Source organism: Leptopilina boulardi, unplaced genomic scaffold (genome assembly GCF_019393585.1).
Source record: "Leptopilina boulardi isolate dan_hultmark-lab unplaced genomic scaffold, ZJU_Lbou_2.1 LbouV2_408, whole genome shotgun sequence".
Classification (NCBI taxonomy): domain Eukaryota; kingdom Metazoa; phylum Arthropoda; class Insecta; order Hymenoptera; family Figitidae; genus Leptopilina; species Leptopilina boulardi.
The window spans coordinates 2512722-2533536 of NW_026137983.1; the positions used below are offsets into that span (position 1 = coordinate 2512722).

The 20815-nt window shown below is 25.2% G+C and overlaps 2 protein-coding genes across 3 annotated transcripts in view; one reads left to right on the plus strand and one right to left on the minus strand.

The window, feature by feature from the left end:
* Window positions 1-20566, minus strand: part of LOC127289444 (protein phosphatase Slingshot) — a 233056-nt gene extending 212490 nt beyond the window's left edge. The window contains exon 1 of one of the 2 annotated variants that reach the window (XM_051317379.1): window positions 20360-20566. In XM_051317379.1, coding sequence (XP_051173336.1) covers window positions 20360-20416 — 57 coding nt within the window. In that variant the 5' untranslated portion in view covers window positions 20417-20566. Of the gene's footprint in view, window positions 1-13669; window positions 13905-20359 lie in introns of those variants that run through there. The other variant, XM_051317378.1, reaches the window with a different exon arrangement.
* Window positions 15472-16392, plus strand: LOC127289445 (uncharacterized). The gene is made up of 2 exons (XM_051317383.1): window positions 15472-15861; window positions 15933-16392. The coding sequence occupies exons 1-2, from the start codon at window positions 15474-15476 to the stop codon at window positions 16142-16144; spliced, it is 600 nt and encodes a 199-aa protein (XP_051173340.1). The 5' UTR covers window positions 15472-15473; the 3' UTR covers window positions 16145-16392.
* Window positions 20567-20815: the final 249 nt, after the last annotated feature.

Below are 20815 nucleotides of genomic sequence, written 5' to 3' on the forward strand. Positions count from 1 at the left end.
CTTGTCCATAATTGCGGCATATTCCAGGTTTTCACACATACTTATATATAAAATATCAATTTGTTTGATAATAATTATTCTTATAAGAATATTAATAACATAATCTTAAAATTAGTTTAAGATTGTGTTTAAAAGGGAATTTTTTACACAGATGTCAAATAAAATAATGTTTATTCAAATGATAATTTTTGTAATATTCAGTCATTATTTTTCTTCTTTGGTTACTCGCTTTGGTCATTAACTTGTTTTGAAATAATATTATAAATCATTAAACATATATACTTTACGGTCATCAAATAATACTAGAGGATTCAGTTTTTTTAAAACATCTTGAGCATCGTAGATGAGGATATCGTCTCTATCAAGCCAGCGCCAGTTTGTCCCACTCATTTGATTAATTTTTAATTGATATTTTTTCACATTTTGCTTGAATTATTTTCGTGACAATACCTAATAATTCTTATAAAAAACGATACTTTTAAAAATTTGCCTCTTGAAATGATAATTAATAAGTTTAAAATTAAAGAATTGTGAACAAACTCTTTTTCCATTTTACTTAAACTTAAATACGGCGTATAGCACGGAATAATGAATGTATGTATAAAATGTTTTGAACCTAATTCCGTTCATATAATTTCTAATAAAATATTTCAAATATGGTTAATAAAATACTAGTACGCAATTACCTCATTTGTTTATTTATAATTTCATTTTTTGTTAAAAAATGTAAACACATTTAATATTCTTATTAGATTCATTAAAATAAGTATAATATAAAACAATGTAATTCCCTATTTACGTGTTTCAAACGGAATAATGTACTTCGTGTGAGAAGAGCGAACATAATTCCGTCTATTTAAAAAAGTATTTTTATATAAAGAAAACTTTTAAAAATAATTCAGCAATAGAAAATATAATTTAAATAGATCATAATTAATCAACAAATTAAAAAATAAATTAAAAAATAAACACACTTCACTTTTAATATCCTTACGAAGATCACCTTCAGTCCTAGCTGTCACTTACAGTATATTGTGTTGCACAAAGCTCAGTCGTCGACTGACTGACAAAAACTTTTATTTTCAATACATAAACAAAATAGATGCAATTAAAACACAGAATATTGATCTAATAAATAGCAAAGTTTGTGTTGCAATTTTTCACTTGTTGAAACATTTTATCAATTTCTTATTTCAATTAGTATAAAGAAATAGCACGTAATAACGTACTAGGCCGTAATTGTGTACGTTTACCTTAACAAAAAATTTCAATAATAATTACTTAATTTATTATAAGAAGGAAAATATTTTGAAAGACGTCTTCACCCGCTTTGACCCGCTCTCACTATATTAATTACTGTAAAAAATGTTGGTATAAATAAATTTAATTTTTTTATATATATATATAATTTTTTCAGTTATCTCTTGATAACATTTTTTTTCGGTGTAGGTATTTCAAACCAAATTAAATGAAAGTTTTTTTTTCATGCATTAACATTTTACATACGTATTTATAGTTTATTTGAATAATCTTCTCGTAATTGTAATATAAAGATACTTGAGAGGACTTTGCACCAGAAACAGACCCTCTCATAAAATTTTCTTGTGTATCAAAAAAAAAAAAAAAAAAGAAAGAAAGAAAGAAAGAAAGAAAAGAACTTGAGAGGAAAAAAAGTGAACGCTTTTAAAACAGCTGGACCGACTAACCTGCGTTAAGACCTTTTTATTAAGCTTGCAGAAAATGTATCGTGCACGCGCATAAAATAACCTAAGGCTATTAGCGTCAGTGCAATTTTCCAGTCCTGGTGAGGGAGCTATATGCTGAAAATAGAATTCTTCACGCTGTTTCATATACACATATGTGCTGAAAAGAAGTTGAAAGCTTCGCGAATATATATTCGAAGGGCATCAGCTGTTTTAAACCGCCGCAAACACACACCTACGATTGCCATCATATTATTATCTGATATGATAGATGATAAAAGTAAACATTATATTATCAAAAATAAATGTCAGATATATATATATATATATATATTCTGTCAACGAATCAAAATGCGCATTACAAAAGAGAAAATGACTTCCTATTCGCGTCTATTCGATATATAAATCGTAACGAAGGCTGTAATCTTCATTTCCATCACAATGAACGGGTAAAACTTGCAATCTGCGTTTTGCATGCGTTTGATAATTCACCAGAAAATTTGCATCCCAGAAGAGCAATCTCAGCTCCATAAATTTTATACATGTTGCAGCCTCTGCCTAGGTTTATATGCAGCCATCTCAACTGAGGTTTATGTCCCTATTGTTTCATTTGAAAAAAATTCAAAACCTACCAGAGGTTTGAATTTTAGGTTTTTCTATATTTTCTTTCTTCTTTTTCTTTTTCATCATCGATAATTACAGCTGTAAGGTGCGTCTGGCTTGAAATTTTTTTCATTTATAGACATTCAAAAAATTAGATAATTATTTTACATCTCGACATACTTTTCACGCTATAACAGAAATGATCTATTCAACCTAAAAGTAATTTCCTTTTGTGACGTCCCGGTATGTCAAAACCTCACACTTTTCTTTTTGAAATTTGTCTTAGGATGAGGGATGCAGAATGTCCTAATTTAAGATGTAATTATATTTTAATTATGTATTGTTGTGTATGTAAGAATGTTTTCCCCGTGTAAAAGAATGTTGTATGAATGAATATTATATTTTATTATTTCTGCTTATTTTATATTAATATTATTTTTACTCAATTTATTCTTTTATCCAATTTTTACACATCTTTAGAATTTCAACATTTTAATTTATTATTCAAACATAAAGGAAATGTTCGACAATCTGGTTCCTGGGTTTTTCCGTTCACATTTTCAGGAAACACGCAAAATCCTTTTTAATGAAAAAATACCATAAAGCTGTTTCAATAGAGAAAACGCCTAAACTAGAAAGAGTATTGATACACATAAGGATCTTAATCCCTAAATTTTAAGATCTAAATAAATAAAACATCTAAAATGAACAAGTGCAATAAAGGATCTTGCATTCTCAGAAATGACAATTCCTTAAAAGTGTGCGACTTAAGCCTTGCAATAAAATTACAATTAGACAAAAGAGCAAGGGGCCCAACACCGCACATAGCGTAAACATTTGTTGGCCAAATGTTTTATTGCACCTCCACCTCAGCGTGTACCTAGTCCACGTGGACCCTAAGGGTTTTTAATACTCAATTTCTATTTTTAGGGCGTGATTTTTATGTTGTTTTCAGCAAATCAGAAACCTTAATTTTCTCCTTTTTCCAAAATTTTCCCTCCACCTTTAACTTTTTGCAACTTTTTGCGTCGTCCAACTTCTTTTAATCAGTCTCTTTTTGGTCCCTGTTCGCGAAATTCGGAATTGGTTCCCTTCCTGAACCAATAATTCCTTGAGGTTCGACCTTAGGATTTTCAACGAGATTTGGACTGAAAACGCGCTCTCTTATCACTGTATAATTCCTATTTGTTAAAGGTTTGAATTTAAGATTTGTAGCATGTCCAAATCTCAGTGATTTCCTATAACCGTATAAATCCTCGGAATTAATATTTGGTTGAGGATAGGATCTAATCTCCGTTTCGTGAATATACCGTTTTACTTTAACTTTTATATTCATTGAAATTTTATCTTGTCAACTTGTATTCTTTTTAAACTTATTAATTTTATAATTTTACCCTTCTGGTTTATAGATTTTGTAGTTATCAATAAAATTCTTAATTGTTCTTATATGTGAATTTTGTGTATTAATGTGTTTCGTCGAGAAATCTAATTGTGTGCGTAAGTTCGGTAAATAAACAAACAATTTTAATTCAACCTAACCTATTTTCTTTTTCCTTCTATTTTATTATTTATTCCTCTAATAACAATAATAAGGTGAGTTTCAACTCTTTGTAAGTAACAAGATCCCACAAATTCTATTTTTTTGCCGCTCGAAGAATAGAATACAATATAAAAATAATAATAATAAAAATGGTACATATTTGGTTCAAACAAATCTTTTCTTTGAGTATATGTAAAATATTTTTCTTTTATCAATAAAGGAAATCGTTTTGAAAAAATATTGAGAGGAAAATCTGCATTGGAATAAAAGAGGATTCCTCTCAAGTTAAATAAATTGTTTTATCAGTACATATTTAAAAAATTATTTACCAAGTCTGTAAAAATTTTACTACAGCATATAAATTTGAACTTTTAAAGAAAATTAAACACAAATGTCGCGTTTTTATGAATATATATATGAACATTGGCAAAGATATATAAAGTGCAATTTACTACTATGTAATATATCAAAATATAAGTATATGAGATTTGAAATTTAAGTATAAATGGCATTTAGTCCACTGATTCCTTGATCAAAGAAACAAGCAAAGTCCCGTTTTCTAGTTGCAAATCGTGCACTACGTGAGAATTACATCACGACACATGACCTTTCCTAACGTTTCTCTCTCATCTTCACTTTTACTCACGATAAATAATTCACCGCTGTATATATACGGGCATATATGTAAGTGTGGCCACATTATTTGTAGAATAGAAAGGATTTGTGGAATAGAAGAAACAAACTTAAAGAAATCGCAAAACGTTTACTTTAAGATATGCCTTAAAGATATACTGAAGTCAATAAGATAACCACAAACTATCTCCTCTCACAAAATAAATCAGTTTTACCAGTAGAACTATATATTAACAATTATTTTGTTTCCGTTTCTTAATAAATTATTTTCCTACTTTAAATATATATAAGAAACACTGTGTGGGCTAAAACACAACAAACACATGTGCCACTCAGGAGAAAAATTTTGTTTCAACTAAAGACTTCATTTTTTTTTCTATTTCATACAATTTTTTGATTACTTTAAACAAAATGATAGTTTAAATATTTTTATTAAAAATTCTTCCTTCGATAAAATTTCTCTTCAATATATCTATAAATAATAAAAAGAAACAAGTCTAATCGTACATAAATAAAGTTTTACTCAATCATTTAATCATATATATGTAAATAGATGCTAGCTGAGCAAAAGGGAGCAATTAAACTAAAGCAATGATAACATTCCTGACAGTTTGTATTTTATATATTATATAAAAAAAAAGAAGAAAAAAATAACATTTATCGTTTCTTAAACAGTTATAATTTAACGATAAGCGTAGGAGTTATTAAAATCTTGTTTTAAACTGGAAAGAAAATTTTAAACGATAATTTAAACGGTAGTTAACGATTATATACTGTCTGGTGTGAACTATTTGTACATCTGTATATATATATATAAGAACTGGAGAATAATAATTTAATAAAGACTCTAAATGTATAATTTACTCTAATCAGATGTATTATATATGTATAGAGAGAGAGAAAATCTTGAAATAAGAAACAGTCTCAAACGAAGAGAGTTTTAGTTTGATGTATATCGCGTGACTCTTGAAAGAGTTTTAAACTCTTTTTTGATCTATTTTGTCGAGTATAGTAAACCCAATATCGTGACCAATCTATTCAAAACTATTGTTCTATCTAACACGCACGATCGATCGACAAAAATCCATCTTTAAATCTCCTCAGGGTACTTTAATGAACTCCCATACTTATATACAGAAAAATTAATGCTTTTCACAAAGACGATTTATGTTCAAAAAAAAAAAAAATTTTTTTGCAGTTATGCTGCAATTATGCTTTCAAATAGAGTCAATTATGATATTATTATGCTCTTAACAGTTTATTTTTATGCTTCAATTATGCTTTATATCTGGAAATTTTTTACTTAAGCTCAAAATTATTAAATATATCTAAAAAAAAAAATTGAATTATTAAAACGAAAAATTATCAAAAATGCCAACTATAATATTAAATCCTTTCTTAAAAAAGGCAATGCATGCAAAGCAAATGAAAATGTATCGAAATATCTCGATGGTGGAAAAAATCGAATGTATAAGAAAAAAAATGAACTTTGCTTTCCAGAGCATCTAAATAATCTAAATCAATATTCATTTTATGAAAATCACCTTAAATTATTATTGTTCCACATATATATTCTGCATAACTTACTTAATTGCAATAAATATATATACACTTGCAAAGCATTATTTGTTGTAAATGTTTGCAGCTGTTATGAATCAGAAACGAACATAACCTACATTTAGTTGAAATCACCTGATTAGGTTGTTCAAGTTGGGTGGGGGGAAATCTAAAATGGCGATTAAGCGATGCACACACAAACATACATATAAGAAATGCACGGGATGAAGTCAAATTTTATTAATATCTCGCCTAAATGAAATTTTGGAACCTAAGTGTATTAGGATTTACCTCCCTGAAGTTGCGGCTTCGACGCTCAGCGCCGAAAATTATTTTTCACAGAATCAAAAATTTCAAATTATTTTTTTTTTTTAATTTTTCAATCCAAATAATAACTTGAAAAATACTTCTCAAGGCATTGTCTCAACCCAAAACCTTTTTAAAAAATGTTTTTAATATTTTTGATTCTGCGAAAAACAATTTTCGGCGCTTAGCGTCGAAGCCAACTTCAGGAAGGTTAGGATTTTAGTTTCTATTTTTAATTACCTATTAAATGCAATAATAAAAAACGATTTTATTTTTTTTTTAATAAATTTTATTATTGCATTAAATATGTAATTAAAAATAGAAACTAAAATCCTAATACACTTAGGTTCCGAAATTTCATTTAAGCGGGACATTAAAAACAATTTGACTTCATCCCGTACATTATTCTTATGTTTGTGTGTGCAACGCTTAATCGACATTTTGGATTTTTTCCCCAGGTTTCTGTTTGAAACTTTTTGTATATAATCACATGCCTTTTTGCATTTTTTGTTAACAATATTATTAAATATTTAATAAAATAATTGTAATAAATTATGAAACATAAATTGAAAATTAAATTGAATAGAGAAAGAATAGAAGCAACGGAAACGGCCAAAGGCCGTCAGAGGCGCTAGTATATTAAGAAAATAAATACAGAGTTCATCATTTTTTTATATATAAAAAAAAAATTACGGCCTTTTCAAAATTTTTAAAATTAGCAATAATTTTTTTTCGAAATTCACTTTTAACGTCATAGTACATAATACTCTGAATTTCTTTTACATCAAAAAATCATGATTTTTAATAGGTATACAATCCAATTATTAACATATTTTTCCATTAAAATTCTTTGAAAAAAATATATATTTTCAAAATTTTTTAATGCAATTCCTTAAAAAATTCAATTATTTGAAAAATCTACAATCAAATTTCACAAAAATTCAATTATTTAACATTCTTATAATTAAATATCTTTAAAAATTAAATTATTTTTCAAATTGTATAATTTTAAAATAAAATAATTCTAAATAAATTCTTCGAAAACCACCCTGAAGTTGGCTTCGACGCACGGCGTCGAAAATTATTTTTCATGGGACTAAAAACTATGAAATCATTTTTAAAATCGTTTTGTGTCCACATAATATCTTAAAAAGTATTTTTTTCAAGGTATTATTTGGACGGAAAATATTTTTTAAAAAATAATTTGCCATTTTTGGTTCTGTAAAAACAATTTTCGGCGCTGTGCGTCGACGCCAACTTCATGGAGGTCTTCGAAAATTATATTACTTTTAAAATTATTAATTTAAAATCATTTAAAACTATAATTTTAAAATTTTCAATTGCAACTATTTTAAAATTTTAATTAATTTCTTTGATAATTTACTCATTTTGACAATTTATATATTAAAAATATTTAATTCGAAAAAAGAATTCTTAATTTAAATATAGAGATCTGTTTGAATGATTTTGTAAAATTTTACACAGTTTTTAAGTTTTCTTTTAATATAATAGAAAATATCTGTCACTTTCATTCAAAAATATTATTTATTTGCACGAAAATTATGTTTGATTTAAAAGGGTTAATTTAAAATGAGCGCTTGTAAATTTCCACTGGAAATTAAGTAGAACCTCCGAAATGTGTCATATCTTCATATTTTTGACACCTACCCAACCCTGCTTTCCTCTATTCTAGTTCCGCGCCGTGTATCGAAAAAAAGCTACCTCTCCCTGCAAACTGTCACAATTCGGATGTTTCAATGATTATTTTATATCTTTTATAATCAATAATAGATTTTGACATGATTCTTAATCTAAAAAATTAATTTTCGTGTATCGTTCGGACATGATTTTAAGTTAAAGTATATTCTATGTGTATTAAATTTACTATATTTTTAACCTACATGAAGTTGACGTCAAAAATTATTTTTCATGGGACCAAAAATATCAAAACCTTTTTTTAAAACGGTTTTGGGTCCACACAATGCCTTAAGAAGTATTTTTCAAGGTATTATTTGAATTGAACAATTAAAAGAATAATAATTTGAAATTTTTGATTCTGAGAAAAACAATTTTCGGCGCTGAGCGTCGAAGCCAATTTCAAGGAGGTGACCTCTAAATTATATAAGTCATAAATCATTTTACTTTTTACAATTACTCAACAATGCATTTCTTTATATGCAATTTTACACTTTTTCTTTTTATAATTCTTAGCTTTTTATTTGACTTTAATTAATGATAATTGTCATATTTTTATTTTAACACTCGTCAAACTAATTAATTAATTATTTAAAACGTTTAGTTTATCATTCTATATCAAATGATTAATTATAAGTGACTTTTAATAAATAAGCAAATTAGTTGTTATGTTGAAACAATCTATAAACAGAGAGATATGAACTAATGGAATAACTGTGTTTGATAAATAGCGTTTATAATTAAATGAGGTATAACCCCCTTTTGATTTTCTTCTCTGTAGCAGTCTTTCATCAATTTAATTTAATTCTTAATTAAAAATGCGATTTCTTCTTTGAATGTAATTTTTTGCTGTGCATCATAAAAAAAAAATTTAATAAAAAATAAATTAGGCAAATAAAAACAATTTTTCATTTTATTTTATGTAATAAAGTATAACTAAAAAAATAAAATCACAAAAAAATTACAAATAAAATTTCTTTGATTAAAATAAATATTTAAATAAAAATTTGGTTTTTTTAAATACATTTTTCAAACGAAGAAAAAATTTAATTGAGTCAAAAATAAACTTTTTGTTAATTCAAACAAATTTTTTTTCTTACTGTCTTACATTAGAACCAAAGCACAGAAATCTAATCCCGGAAGAGAATATAAAAAAAAAAATAACAATAACAAATTTTGAAATAGATTTTGCATCAGAAGCTCACTATAATAAAAGATTACGCTTTCTTTTAATCTCGTAATTCAACGTATGTAACGCACTAATGTAATAGAAGAAACGATAGCATCTTTGTTTTCATAAGAGGCAAGCCTCTACACTACCTTAGAAAGTCAAAAGGCATCGAAAACCGATTGCAAGTGTGGGAAGACATATTTTTTACATCGAGAAAGTTAATCAATGTTGCATAATAATGTTAAAGGTTTAAAATTCTTTACTACCTAATCTATGTACATATAAATTCAAGAGAAAAAAAAACAAAAAGAAAGAAGAGGGAAGGAAATTTTTTTAATAAGAAGATTTTAAAATAAACTATACAGAAAAAACCCATCATGTCAAGCGATGCGTAACGGTCATGCCTGAGAATCTACGAACAGTGGGGTGAAGATGAGCCAAGGTTTACGATTAAATAACAGTATATATATATATATATATATATATATACACGTGCCCACAACACATGTACTTTCTTTAAAACAAAAAAAAAAAGGCGAAAATTTGCACTAACAATTTTTCGAGTATTTTTCTGCGTCTCTTAATATAAAAAAAAAACGATTAACAAAAAATCTTTTTAAAAATAAAATTATTTTAAATTGTTTAGAGCATATGAATATTAATAAAAATCTCAAATAAAAAAAATATTTTCTAATTTAAAATCAATATTCACAAAGGTCTTATAAACCTCTAAATAAACCTAAATAAAGAAGGTTGAAAAATATATGTAATGTAAATTTTAATTAGGAATTGAAAATTAACTAGTAATAATTTTAAAATTAAAATTTTTCCACAATTTTTTAATATTTTTCATCGACAATTTTTTTTTTTTACACTGTTTTTATAATTTTGAACAATTAATCGTACTATTGTTTTAAAAAATTTTCATTTTTTAAAAAATTCTAAATAAATAATTTTTTTTAATAATTAAAAAAAATTATTTCAATAACGTAGAACATTTTTAAATTCTAAATAATTTTTGAAAAAAAAAATTTAATTTGGATAAATTGAAACTTAAATCAATCAAAATTTATAGATAGATTGATATTATGAAACTGAAGTACGCAAACTTTATGATACAACGATTTTTAAAGAAATAATTTTTTAAAATTTTCCTGACTTATCCTAATATAATTTTTTTTTTTTTATTAGCATAATTGTAGCTAAAGTCCCATTTTCAAATGATAATAGCAATTTTTTAAAATATATTTTTAAAGAAAAATTTGATACAAAAAAATGCTTGGGCAATTATTGTTCTTGTCCCACCCTTCGCTGAGAAAAAAATTTGTTTGAAACAACCAAATGCTTAACTCTGCATTTGACCAAACGTTCTATTGATTCAATCAAAATTATTGAAATGAATAAAATAATTTTATTTGAACGAATCAAATGGTTTATAATTATTTCTTTGAAAATGCTGCAACATTTTTTTAGAAATAATGTTTTTAATAGTTACTTCCTCATCTGAAAAAAAAAACAAAAAAATGTCTATTAAAACTTGGGAATATTATGTTTTTTACGTCGTTATTAAGTTTTTGCCCACAAATTTTTCTTCAAAAAATTATTCATCAAAAAACGTTGCAAAAATTTTTTTGAATAAAAATAATTATTAATTTTGTTGCCTAAAATTTTTCTTCTTTCAAAAAATATTTGATAGAGAAACGTTGCAAAAAAAAAATGTGTAAGATAAAAAATTCGAATAATTTGCATGGGAAAATATTATTTCCAGGCCTCGGATCGACTTAAAGGCACAAAAAAAGTCGTTTGTTTATTTGAACGTTCAGAACTTTTGGCTCATGTTTTAGTCGATTTACATTCCAAAAAAAGTCGAAAAAGTCGATTTTTTATCTCCCTGAAGTTGCCGTCGACGCTCAACGCTGAAAATTGTTTTTCACAGGACCAAAAATGTCAAATTTTATTTTTTTTTTTTTAGAATTTTCAGTCCAAATAAGAAAATGAGAAATACTTTTCAAGGTATTAATGTGGACCCAAAACCTTTTTAAAAATGATTTGATATTTTTGGACCCGTGAAAAATAATTTTTGACGCTGAGCGTCGACGCCAACTTCATGGAGGTGATTTTTTTTTATTTTAATATTGAATTGAAAATTTTAAAAATAATTCAATTTTCTTTGATTTTGAATTGAAATTTTGGGTAATAATTAAATTTTACTTGATTTTAAATTGAAAATTTGGAAAATAATTGAATTTTAATTGATTTTGAATTGAAAATTTTGAAAATAATTCAATTTTCTTTAATTTTGAATTGAAATTATGGGAACTAATTTATTTATTTATACATATTTTGAAATTGAATTTCAATTGATTTTGAATTGAAATTTTGGGTAATAATTGAATTTTATTTCATTTTAAATAGAAAATTTGGAAAATAATTGAATTTTAATTGATTTTAAATTGAAAATTTGGAAAATAATTGAATTTTAATTGATTTTAAATTGAAAATTTGGAAAATAATTGAATTTTAATTGATTTTGAATTGAAAATTTTGAAAATAATTCAATTTTCTTTGATTTTGAATTGAAATTTTGGGAACTAATTGAATTTTAATTGATTTTGAATTGAAATTTCGTGTAATAATTCAATTTTCTTTGATTTTGAATTGAAATTTTGGGTAATAATTAAATTTTATTTGATTTTAAATTGAAAATTTGGAAAATAATTGAATTTTAATTGATTTTAAATTGAAAATTTGGAAAATAATTGAATTTTAATTGATTTTGAATTGAAAATTTTGAAAATAATTCAATTTTCTTTGATTTTGAATTGAAATTTTGGGAACTAATTGAATTTTAATTGATTTTGAATTGAAATTTCGTGTAATAATTCAATTTTCTTTGATTTTGAATTGAAATTTTGGGTAATAATTAAATTTTATTTGATTTTAAATTGAAAATTTGGAAAATAATTGAATTTTAATTGATTATAAATTGAAAATTTTTAAAATAATTGAATTTTAATTGATTTTAAATTGAAAATTTGGAAAATAATTGAATTTTAATTGATTTTGAATTGAAAATTTTTAAAATAATTCAATTTTCTTTAATTTTGAATTGAAATTATGGGAACTAATTTATTTATTTATACATATTTTGAAATTGAATTTCAATTGATTTTGAATTGAAATTTTGGGTAATAATTGAATTTTATTTCATTTTAAATTGAAAATTTGGAAAATAATTGAATTTTAATTGATTTTAAATTGCAAATTTGGAAAATAATTGAATTTTAATTGATTTTAAATTGAAAATTTGGAAAATAATTGAATTTTAATTTACTTTGAATTGAAAATTTTGAAAATAATTCAATTTTCTTTGATTTTGAATTGAAATTTTGGGAACTAATTGAATTTTAATTGATTTTGAATTGAAATTTCGGGTAATAATTGAATTTTATTTGATTTTAAATTAAAAATTTGGAAAATAATTAAATTTTAAAAGATTTTGAATTGTAAGTTTTCAAAATAATTGAATTTTATTTGATTTTGAATTAAAAATTTTTGGTAATTTTATTTGATATTTTTTTTTTAAATTATAAACAATTGTTAAATTTTATAAAAATTTTAATTGAAAAATAATTTTGAAATAATTGAATTTATGATGAATTTCTTAAAAATTCTTAAAAATAATTAATTTATTGAAGAATTTTTGTTAAAAATTTGTTAAATAATTGAAATAAAGAAGAACTGAAGAAACGTCGGTGAAGTTCACAAAATTTATGATCAACGATTGAGAAGAGAAAATATTTTTCTATGCAAATTATCTATTTATTTATCCAAAAATTTTTTTTGCAACATTTCTTGATGATTAATTTTTTGAAAAAAAAAATTGTAGGCAAAAAATTAGTTATTATATTTTTTGAGTGAAAAATATTTTTTTTTTTCAATCTTTGATCATAAACGTTGCAAACTTCACCAACATCTGAAGAAGATCTGCATTTTATACTAAAAAAAAATATTTTTTTTTTTAAAAAAATTTTTTAAAAAGGTTAAAAAAAAAGTCGTAATAGTCGCATTTTATTAAAATAAGTCGAAAAAAGTCGTATTTTTGAAAAAAAAATTGGAAATAGTCGAAAAAGTCATATAATTCGAGGCCTGTATTTCTTCTATAAAACATTGTGAATTTCATCGACATTTTCTTTAAGTATATAGAAATTTAATTGAAAAGAATAAATTTTTCAAATTATTATACGTAAATAAAAATTTTTTAAAAATTATTTAATTATAAAAAAAAAACACAAATTGAATCGAAAAAGTGTTACGTCACTGTAAAATTTAACAAATCATTAAACTGGTTATATTTTCAGAAGAATTTCAAATGCACGACATACATAATTTTTAGCAGAACGAAAAATTAATTAGTTTTTTTAAAAAAGAAATATATAGATATATATTAACAGGCCTTACTTTAGCAATCACTTTGTTACGCAACTGCATCACGCGAGTTCCCCGAGCGACTCGGGTACGAGGTCGCCGATCATCTCCCCAAAGAATACTTGTCCATGGTGACGGTGGTTTTGGAGCTGAAGGTGGGGGCAAAACATAAAGAATGGCATTTTTTTGTTTTAATAAAATCATATCGCACAACTTAACATAAAACTCGACGACACAAAGTAAGAAATATTGATTTTTCCCATGCAAATTCTAGATTGATTAAATTCACTGCCAATTCACATATGGGAATTCCTTAATTTGTAAACAGTCACTCACTTCAATTTGGAACTTTAAAAAGAAAAAAAAGAAAAGCATTTACTTAATATAAAAAAAAAGAATTTCATTGAATTGAAACTATTGTCCATTTTTTAATAATTTGAAATAAGTTTATTGCAAAAAAATTTTCCATAAATTTATTATTATTATTTAACTTACTTTTTAATTTACTACATTATTTATAAATTAATTCTTTATTTCACTTGTCATTTTAATTAATTTTCAATTTAACACCTTCATTAGAAACTGTTATAATAAATTTCTAATTTAATTAAATCATTAAAATCTGTTATTATACACTCATTTTCAATTTGACTGAATTAAAAATCTATTAAATGTTAATTATAATAAATTTGCGAGAAGCTATATTTAAAATGATTAATTTAATTTTTTACACTAAATTACAAAAAAAAAAAAAAAAAACTGCGAAAATAGTATTATTTTTACTGAAATATATTTAAAAAGAGTTTAATAGCCAACGGCCTACCATCGTTGGTAAGCGCGACTAGCAAACTGAAGACGAAAACTTTGAAGGGGTTATTTTTCATCGTACACTATTTAATCGGCTACATTCGGGCCACCATGTTCGAGAATTGCTCGTTTTAAACACAGCGTCGCGACGCCCCCAAAGGCGCCGTTATGTAAATTCACACATCAAAACTAATTAATCCTAATTAATATAATAAATACAGTGAAATTCAATTCAATGATATTTATTCAATGACCTATAAATATATCTCTATATAAAATTAAATAATCAAATTGTCATGTAACAACATTTTTATAAATTTTTCATAAATAGAAATAAAACTCTTTTTTACAAAATTAAATTTATCTATTTTCAAATATTTTTACTATCAATGTTTCATTAGAATATTTTGTAAATAATAAAATTATTTAAAAAAAAATTGTTACAATAGATTATGATAATGAAATTATAATTATTTAAATTAATATTATAATACAAAATTATAATTTTTATATTAACCTCAATTTTAAATTTAAAAAATAATTTTTCAAATTGTAGAAAATATAATAAATAATATAACTATTGCGTTGAGGCAAAATTTATTAATTTATAATATTAAATTCATAATATAATTATAATAATAACAAATTTCTTGAATAGAAAAGAAAATAATTTATTCTAAAATTAATTGAAACTAATTCATATTTGATCTAATCCCTTATTTTTACTTACTTTGTTTAAGGTATTACTCACACGACTGGTAACATTCAAAAGTTTTTTCTAGTCACTGTACTTAGGAAACAGTAAAACATGCGAGTTTCAAATAAAACTTTTGCGCAGGTACAGTTTCACACATTAAGCATCTCAGTTCATATACACAGACACACACATATCACGGTCTAGAAAAGCGATCATGGCAACGTCGCAAGTTTTTGATTGCAAATGGCGTCTTCTGTTAAAAGATTTTTTCGCAGTGAAAGATAAAAGTTTTTGTTTTAAAGTGCGTGTAGATGTAATATCAAAATTTAAAAGATGGAAAAACAATTGAGATACAAAGGCAAATTTATTAAACAAAGCGTTCTTACCAAGAAGACGAGTTTTCTTGCCCAAATGACTCGGGGAAAACAACTTTGCGATGAATTAAATAATGTCAAAGACGTAGACGTAAATAAAGTGACAGAAATTTGTCCTGGTCGACGAATTGTTGAATTGGACGTCATAGCAAAAAATTTAAAGTGTATAAAGTGCAAGGAAGCAATTTTCCTGAATGATATTCAAAGTGAAAAGTGTTTTGGACTAAACTCAGTTCTAACCATCCGCTGTCAAAAATGTTTGACAGAAACATCAGTTCCAACTGGAAAATTCCACAAAACCCTGGAATCACACTCTCACTCTGACGTGAATACAAAAGCAGTTTTAGGTAAGATTTGCTGGTTTGTGAATTACTTTATCATCTTAATCTTAACCTAACCTCACTTTTTAAATATGCAGGAGCTGTACATTCAGGAATCGGAAACACGGCGCTAAATAAGGTGCTAGCGTGTTTAAATATTCCTTCAATATCAACAAACTTGTATAAAAGATATGAAAGGGAAGTTGGGCCTGCACTGGAAAAAATTGCAAAAGACAGTTGTAAACAAGCCGCTACGGAAGAACGCCAATTGGTAATAAACAATGTCGACCAGCTGTGTGAGGATCTGTAAGGTTTTTTTTAGTTCTTAAGTTTATTATTTAATTTAAAACAAAATATAATTTACTAGTATATTATAAACATATAATACACTTATAAAATATTAAATAGAATTGAATGCTTTTATAATTCTTCATTTGATCTACAATATGTATATTTATATATTACGAATTAATTTATGTTATCATTTCTACAATATTGAATTGTATAAAATCAAAATTTTTTAAGTATACACATATTTATACATATAATATACGCATATTTCTAAGTGTCCAAATTATATTAAATGTTTTCAGAATATTTTATAAGATCTGACATAAGCCAAAAGTTTTGAACGTTCATATGAACGAAATTTTTTTTGCAACTTCTTTAAGTACGAATTTTAATACAAAATATTGTTCAAAATATCTAAAAAGAAGTTATTAATTTAATAATTATTTAATTTACTGTTTTATTTTACATGGTCATCATAATTTTTAATAATTTATAGTTTGAAAAAAAAATTTGTTCATATGAACGTTCAAAACTTTCGACTAATGATCTGACTGCATATTCATATACCATAAATTGATTTAAGTATTGATTTATACTAAATTTAATTGTATAAAATTTAAGAAATTTTAGCTTGAAATGTGTAACACGTTTATAGAATTCCGTAATCTTATAAAATTAAATAATGTAACATTATTTGAATGTTAATGTCCATATTTTAAGGCATTTACATTTAAGATAAAATGTAACAAACAATAAACATTTTGAATTAAATTTTTAAATCTTTTCATTTTCTTTCTTAATATGTAAAATTTGTATTTGAATTTTTTTTTCAGTCCACTTGATATTGCGAAAGATATTTATCCGTTCAAAGAGATTTTGAAAAACACACCAGAAGAATTTGACTCGGCTTTGGGAAATATTGTCAATATCATAATATCATATGATATGGGATGGAGTAAACGCGGAAACGGAAGAAGTTATAATAGTTTAAATGGATACGGTTGTATAATAGGATTTTTAAGCGGGAAAATACTAGATTTCGGGACGAGAAATCGCAAATGTAAGCTTTGCGCAATAGGACGACAGAAAGAGGATCACGATTGCCGTCAAAATTTCGACGGGAGTGCCAAGGCGATGGAATCTGATTTGGGAGCTGAGTTAGTAAACAATAGTTCAATTTTAAAAGAAACTGGTGTTAAAGTCAGAGTTGTGATTGGTGACGAGGACAGCTCAACAATTGCGAACATTCGTAAAGGGAATGAGGAAACGATTTACAAACTCGCTGATCAAAATCATTTACGCAAAAATGTTGGTAAAGAGTTATACGCATTACAAACCGATTTTAAGGAATTGAGAAAAAAAGGTGTTATCCAACACATTAAAAAGTGCTTTTGTTACGCAGTTGCACAAAACGAAGGAGATCCTGATGGAGTGTCAGCAGCGTTACTCGGAATACCAGAGCATTTGTTTGGAAATCACGGAAACTGTGGAGATTGGTGTAGCAGAAAATTAAATAATGCTACAAAATCACAGACAGTTTTACTGACTGATAAAACTCTCAAGAAAGAATTGAAACAACTTTTCAAAAAATATGCGGATAGTGCAGAAAAATTTTCCATTGCTGCTTCAAGTCAAGCAAATGAAAGTGTTAATAATATTATGGCCCATAAAGCTGCGAAAAATCAATGTCATAGTCTAAGTGAATCTGCGGATTATCGTTTTGCGAGTACTGTATGCTCCAAAAATATTGGAGAAACACATTTGTTGAATGTCCAAGAAACATTAAATCTTTCTCCTGGTAAGCATACAAAAGCGTTTGCAGAAAAAAAAGATAGAATTCGATTGGCAAGGAGGATCAGACAAAAATTACCAGAAACAAAAGCAAAAAGAAATTTATTAATCAAAGAAAAAGAAAATCAACGACAACAAAAAGAAAGAAACGAAGGAATCAAATATAAATCGAATTGTGGCTTTGACATTCCAGCGGTTGCTGACAAAAAAGCTATTCTACAGTCTTTAAAGAGTTTAACAGGAATTGTTTCTAGAACAATTATTCAAAAAATAGCTAATGCAGGTCTAGATTTTGAAAAACTTGAAACAACATATAAAAATGCAGGAAGTGTAGGTTTGGTACAATTGTTGACTGCATTGAATGACCAAAAGAAGGCATTGGTCACTAAACACAAAAATATTCTTGAAAAAATTACAGATTTTTTCAAAAATCATTGCAAATGAAAGCCAATGTTAATTTTATTATGTAAGTTGTTTGCAAAAATGAAAAACATTCAATAAAACTTGAATACAAAATTATATAATTTATTTTTGTTGAAAATGTTCAAATTCTATGAACAAAACAGTATTTTTATATATTATAACCAAATTAAAGATGTGCAAATGTGTAAGAATAATATATATAATATATTATTGTTTCCGTTGAAAGTGTTTATAAACAATTTAATATGTAAAGTGTAAAATTATTAATTTAAGAATAAATAAAAATGAATTATATTTTAAAATATTTGTAATTTTTATCAAATTATCCTCATAGTTTTATATATTTTTAAATCTTTTTTTTTAGATAATTTATAAGTTAAATCTTAAAAACCAATTTTATTTGTTAAATTATAAGTTTATGAAATTTTTATATAAAAAATAATTCAAAGTTTAGGCCATATAATCAAAGATAGGAAAAACATTTTTTTAAAAACTTTTCTATTTTAATTTTCATCATCATTTTCAAGAGATTAAAAAATCTATAAACCATTTTATTACATTTTGTAAAAAAAAGCAACTTCCAATTGTATTGAAAAATTATACATAAACGTGAGAATGTATAATATTAATAACAAAATATATAAACATGAAAATACCATCGAGATGTTTAGATAAAAAATAGAAAATTGATTTTGTTTTTTTAAACATTAGAATATATGGCTTAAACAACAAAATTTTTATAATAACTTTTGTTTATGATATTTTATATTATTATATATTTAATAAGAAGTTGTGACTATTGAAAAGTAAGACAAAGAAACAGGATTTAATTCAAATTTCGCGCCTAAATCAGCAGATCACATGTATCGTTCAACAAGCGCTGTTGCCACATATACTCATTTATCCTTCAAAGACAGCAAAAATTTTATTAATTTTTCATCTTTGAAATTAAATATTTTTTGAACAAAACGGTAAAAAATTCTCATTTTTTTTATATAAGTTCATTTTTCCACCATAAATATTGTGTTAGTTTTTTTTCTAAATCTGTCGAGTAGTAATGATGCAAAAAATTGAAACCTGTAATGAATACATGGTTTTCGTATCCCGTACATGTAAAAGATTGAAACTTTGATTTCATTTTTTGGGACTTAGAAACGGTCAATTTTATTTTTTTTTGTATTGCTTTGTAGATAAATACCTAAGGAATAACCAGGCAAACTTTTAAAAAAATCTGTCGAAAAAAAATCTACGTGAGTAATACCTTAAAATGTACTTATATTCTTAGTTCATTAACACGTCAGTAGACACGTGACTAATGACAGCTGTGCGTCTATTCATATGTAACAAATAAATTAACACGAATATCTAAACCTCTAATCCTTTCAATTAAAAATATATACACAACAAAGAGAATATTTGTCTACAAACATAACCTCAAAAAACATTTTCAAGATTGTATAATATTAAATTAAGTGAATAAATAATAAAATCACATAAACAAAAACCAAAATAAAATTATGAAAATTTTAACAATATTTGATATAAAACAAAAAATTTGTACGGTACCTTTTTTTGAGAAAAAAAAAAATCACATCTCATATTTCTACAATCAATTTCGCAAGCATCAATGCGGAATCGAGTTCTTTTCATACCATAAAAATAATCTACAATTAAAGTCTCACGAGAAGATGAACAGATATATAATATACATACAGAAATCGTGATTCTCATTTCTCGTGCAAACGTCAAACATTACCCGGCCAAATAAGGAAACTAATAAAAGAGATTCGCGCAATTTTGATCGAAATCATTCATCACGCCGAGTGAAATGCTATTGTAATAAAATGTGAGAACAAAACTATCTTATATTTAAAATAATGTTTTTTTTTTGAGAAAAAAAGAGACAATTGGGATCATTGACAGAATGTATATATATATATATATATATATATGATTAATCCACTTGTATGTATCTGGGATTCTGGGTGCGTATCGAAATGGAAACAAAAAAAAAACTTACCGAACTCTGAGGAGAACTCGAGACACTTGGAGAACGTTGAACAGTGACTAAAGCCATTATATCACATAAAAAGTTGACGAAAAACACTCACTATCACTAAACACTCGCGTATCAATAAAACGTCTGTCAAAACCGGGAAAAAGACATTATTTTTCATTTACGTCAAACGGCATCACGCTCACGGCAGCCATGTTGGATTCATTCGGCTCCAAAACAAATTGCGCTTGCGCCACATCTATCACTCCCGCCATAAATAAAATTTTTTAAAGAAACTACAAAATTTATTTCTCTTTATATGTTTATCTATTATATTATAATTATGATTTTTATAGTCATAATTATTATAAATTTTCATTTTAAAAAATTTCAAAATACTTTTTCCTCTTACAAAGAAATTAGAAAAAAAAGAGTAAATTTGTAATTTAAAAATTTTAAAGTTAAGCTTTAACCAATCAG

Excerpts from the sequence above, each read along its gene's own strand:
- LOC127289445 (XM_051317383.1), top strand. The coding sequence starts at position 15,474 with ATGGAAAAACAATTGAGATACAAAGGCAAATTTATTAAACAAAGCGTT. Across the intron at positions 15,862-15,932 it reads GAATACAAAAGCAGTTTTAG|GAGCTGTACATTCAGGAATC; the intron begins GTAAGATTTGCT and ends TTAAATATGCAG.